This window comes from Bombus vosnesenskii, unplaced genomic scaffold, assembly GCF_011952255.1.
Source record: "Bombus vosnesenskii isolate JDL3184/JDL3185 unplaced genomic scaffold, Bvos_JDL3184-5_v1.1 scf7180000013273, whole genome shotgun sequence".
In the NCBI taxonomy this organism is placed as follows: Eukaryota; Metazoa; Arthropoda; class Insecta; order Hymenoptera; family Apidae; genus Bombus; species Bombus vosnesenskii.
Window position 1 is genome coordinate 1,337,317 of NW_022882931.1, and position 4,650 is coordinate 1,341,966.

The following is a 4,650-nucleotide window of genomic DNA, read 5'->3' on the forward strand; positions in this document are numbered from 1 at the left end:
ATTTACGTTTGCTATGTATGTAACTACCATATTTATGGTAATGTTTTTGCTAATCAATCACACTTTTACAACATACAATAGTAACAATATACATAGCGATGAATCGAATATAATTAAATTGATATAGTTTCATGCTACGCATACATATAACAATGAATGTTAATTAAATGGTGTCACATATCTTTAATTTTATTATTTACAGAAAATTTGCGATCTGTGGTCAAATTTAATGCAGTCATCCTAGAATATTACATAAATTAGACAATATATAAAAATGGCATTGCGTTTTAACCTTGTAACATCGTAATATTATGGAATTCAGAGATACTCTATGAAGCTATTACGACAAACCATTTATCTTTAGCGATTATTCTATGAAAGCGTTTCTTTTTGATTCCACGATTCATTTCCTAGCTTTTAAAGAAAATTGCTCACAAATGGTATATCCGACCACAAAGTTTTCTTTGCCCGTAGGTCGCAGTTGCAAAGATTTGAAGGTACACAGGTCTGCAGTCGACTGTCATACTGACTACATCCAGGGCAATTGACGATATAAGGAGCTCCCATTGAACATACGCAGTATCTGTTGCAATCTTTGTGTTGCAAACGGACAATCGGACTAGAAGACGTCTGCTCCGGACAGTGCCCTATACAGGAATTGATTATATCAGGTGTCGAAAATTCATGATAACAATGGGGCTCTTTATTCACACAGGTTCCGAGTACATAATCAAAAGATGATGCACCAGGGCATTCTGCGAGATATTTGACTCCTTCTATGCATTCATAATAAAGTTCACATTGACAATTATGGGGTATAAACTTGGAAGTTCTGGTACAGTCAGTTACGAGCGGGCAGTGCCCTAATGTTAAATTTACGTTTTCAGGCCAGGCACATTCTCCTGACTGGATGTCGTAATACAGACCGCTGGCACAGTGCTCGATATGCACGTTCCTACCGCTGCATCTACAATATCTTTGACAATCATCTGCGTAACTACTTGTGTTGTGTTTTGTGGCCTCACAGGTTCCGCATTTCTTAATTGCTTCACATGATGGGCTCACATAACAGTGAACATATCTACTATCAACGCATCTTTCTTCTCTATAGTCAAAGTGTTGCCCGTCTCCACACCATTCAATTGTTTTCGAATTCCCTAAACAGTTATAATATCCGTCACAGTAACATTCATGAGGAACATAATTGATACCGAAGCTACAGTCGGAAGGATTACACTGCGTCCTCCAGTAACTTATATCTTCTAGCCACTGGCAGTTTTGTGTACCTCGGTCGTAATACATATGGCGGGGACAGGTTTCAACTGTGGTGGTTCCCCGGTAGCATGTACAATACTTGTCGCAGTCCTTGTGGGGCAACCGGCTAGTGCTTGACGAACAAGTGCCTTCGCAATCTTTATTTTCATGGTGGTAACAGTTAGCTATGTCTTGTGCCACACATTCTGACAGTATCCAATCAAACCATTTGCCTGGGCTACACCTGAACCATTGGTATCGTTCGTGGTGACATTCGTAATATTCACTGCATTGACACTCGTGATGTAGTCGCTGTCCTTCAATGCAACGGGGCGGCTTCGTAGTGGGAGTCGTGGGCGTGGGCGTGAGCGTGGTTATGTTCGTAGTTGTGGGTATGCAATGTACATTTTCTTGATAGTCACAAATCTGATTTATATGGTCGAATACTAGATTTCGAGGACAACGCTTTATCACTTTCTGTCCATTTTCACATTGATAATACAGATTACAGTCTTCTGGATAAGCTGACCGAATAATACAATTATTACAATTACACCAAGTACATTCATTGTCTGTATTATTAGGTGTCGTATCGTCAGGTTCGTTACTGCCACCACCGCCACAGCCGGGAACGTTCTTAGGTAGATCACACAATTGGAGATTTGGATTGAAGACATGCCCTTCAGAACACCTCCGAAGACATTTCGCACCCCCTTTGCACTCGTAATAAAACCTACACTCCTTATGAGGGAAGCGAGCATGGCTATAGATTGGACAGTCAGTTGAATTATAACAATTTGGATCTAGGTAATTGTCGTCAGTATACATTTGGTTCCAACATATGGCGGTACGCGATAAATCGCAAACTTTTCTAATATAATCATACATCATGCCTTCAGGGCATTGTTGTATAAATCTCTCTCCGTCTTCGCAAGAGTAATATTTGGTGCAAGAACATTCGTGTGGTAAGAATGTATATCCCTCTGGTGGACAATCTATGATATTTTTTTCCTTCGAACACTCGTGTCTCGGAGACCAAGTACATATGCCCTTGGATTCGTCGAAAGACAATCCATCTTCGCAAGCTTTCTCTACCTTAACACCATCCATGCATTCGTAAAATAAACCGCAATCCGTCTCATGAGAAATTCTCTTAGTGCCGGTTCCAGGACAATAAACTTTAGATACACATTGCCTAAGTCCATTGTCGAATACATGGCCCGATGGGCACCGTCTGACAGCATCTTGTCCATCGATACATTCGTAATACAGCGATTCGCGATAGTGCGGGAGAAGTACAGCCTCCAACAACTTACCTGTTGGACATGAATCGTAAACTTTACACTTGGCGGCATCTTTGTCTACGCATTCTAAAGAGTCAAAATTAAATAGCTGTCCCTCGTCACACATTTTTAAGACTTTCTCCCCGTTCTCGCATTTGTAATATAGGCTACAGTTGGTGGAATGAGGTTGTATGAATTCGTCCTTTGAACAATCCGGAGCTCTTGACGCGCAATTTGCCTCCCATGGGAAAGTACAATTTTGAAGTTCAGGGTCGAAATGTAGCTTCTGTCCCGGGGCAAATTCTGGGCAATTCGAGAGTAGCTTCTGTCCATTGGAACACTCGTAAAACTTGGTACAATCGTGTTTGTGAGCGAGCTGTACGGTTTTGTCTGCAGATTCTGGACATTTTGTGGGAATTTCGTGTATTTCGGCAAAAGCGTTCCCCGTCACTGCCAAAACGGCACTGACCAGTAATAATAAATCTGAAATAGAAGAAAATATCGAATCTGCCATTCTGTATGTCAATACTATTCTGCGTGTCATGAAGAAAAAGCTAATTTCTGTTTAAGTGGAAACTAATGTCCCCTACATCTTAAAGAAATCTTGCAAAAACTTGTTTTGATTATCATTATCAGTGACGGACTAAAACGAGTTCCATCATTGATCATGATTATTGCTAATGAAAATAATTTGGTTATCGTTAATGGTTATAGGTAACTAAAAATCGTATTGATCGTGAGTGTAGCAACCTGATGAATGCATATACGTAGCAGTGTTAAATATATGGGCGCTAATTGTAGCAGTTAACAGCGTAACAATTTTCAATAGTGGTTTCCAATAAGCAAAAAATGTTCGTCTACGATGATTATTCGTAATTGAAAATAGCTTCCTTCGTCGGTAATGTTCATCAGTAACCGAATAAATTTATTTCGTTCTCTATATTTTCTCAAAGAATATACGTCTAAAATATGCGATATAAGGACATACCAAAGTAAGATAAAGCCCCGAAAGCAACATACGTGATTGTGAATTATATCACAAGTAAAATTACTCACCTCTCATTCCAATAAATATATTTCTGACGATTGAAAAATAACACACCTTCCTATAGTCAGTTTTTAGGAAGGAACTGACATTACAAAATTATAAGATTTGACTTTTATAGGTAACTTATCGGACTATCAACATATCTTGCTACTTTGTACCGGACGATACAATCATTTAACAATGTAAGTTTAGATTATTTTCAAACGATAATTCCTGTTATTACTTTACTCGTTATTTTAGATTTATCGCTCTGATTTAAATTGTCTTATCGTTTTGGAATTCACATATCCAATGATGCGATGGGGCGACCATAGTGCTTAATAACGATACAGAAAATATGTTACATACTTAGATATATATTTAGGAGGGCTGTGAATGCAAACTGTTATCAAAGTCTTGAGAATGTCGAGAAATTCGAAGCAAGCGATTCTGTACGACAATTTCAATGAGAGAAGTAGACTACTCGTAGAAGAGTATCATAAAAAGAAGTAAATAATAACAGACAACTATAATACATACATGGTATAAACAGGATCACACTTTACATACGTAACAGAATCGAATCATTCGATTGGACTTTACAACGTACTAATAAAGATATAGAACGCAATTCTTAAAATTCTTGTCCTGTTACACAATGATACAAATAAGATCGTAACAAGATTAGATTGTAATATAACTTCACCGATCAAAATATAGATATCAACAATTATAAATTGGAAATATGTTATTCATTCCGCAGATTTCGTATAGTTATCGTGAAACATGTAATAGGAAAATGCCAATATATTATATTATATATATGTTTTTTATTAATTCTTTTATATTAATAATAATAATAAATTAAATATCTCCATGTTTCATTCGTATATCTTTCCAAGGTTTAGTCGCCAAAGCCTTTTATGATTTCTGTTAAGAAAAAGCGATTACATTTATCTACATATTCCTACGATGATGATTATCTTAAACAACGTTATCAAGGAAGAGAAATTTAGCCTAGATTTCTAAAATATTATGAAATACGCATTGTATAGCGTTTTTATTCAATGGAATATTCGCGTACTT

The 4,650-nt window shown here is 37.3% G+C and overlaps 1 protein-coding gene across 1 annotated transcript; it reads right to left on the reverse strand.

The window, feature by feature from the left end:
• Positions 1-417: 417 nt before the first annotated feature.
• On the reverse strand, positions 418-3,051 carry LOC117231726 (chitin-binding domain protein cbd-1-like). Its single transcript, XM_033490428.1, has one exon. It carries the CDS (start codon positions 3,049-3,051, stop codon positions 418-420), a length of 2,634 nt encoding a protein of 877 aa, XP_033346319.1.
• Positions 3,052-4,650: the final 1,599 nt, after the last annotated feature.

Excerpts from the sequence above, each read along its gene's own strand:
- LOC117231726 (XM_033490428.1), bottom strand. The coding sequence starts at position 3,051 with ATGGCAGATTCGATATTTTCTTCTATTTCAGATTTATTATTACTGGTC.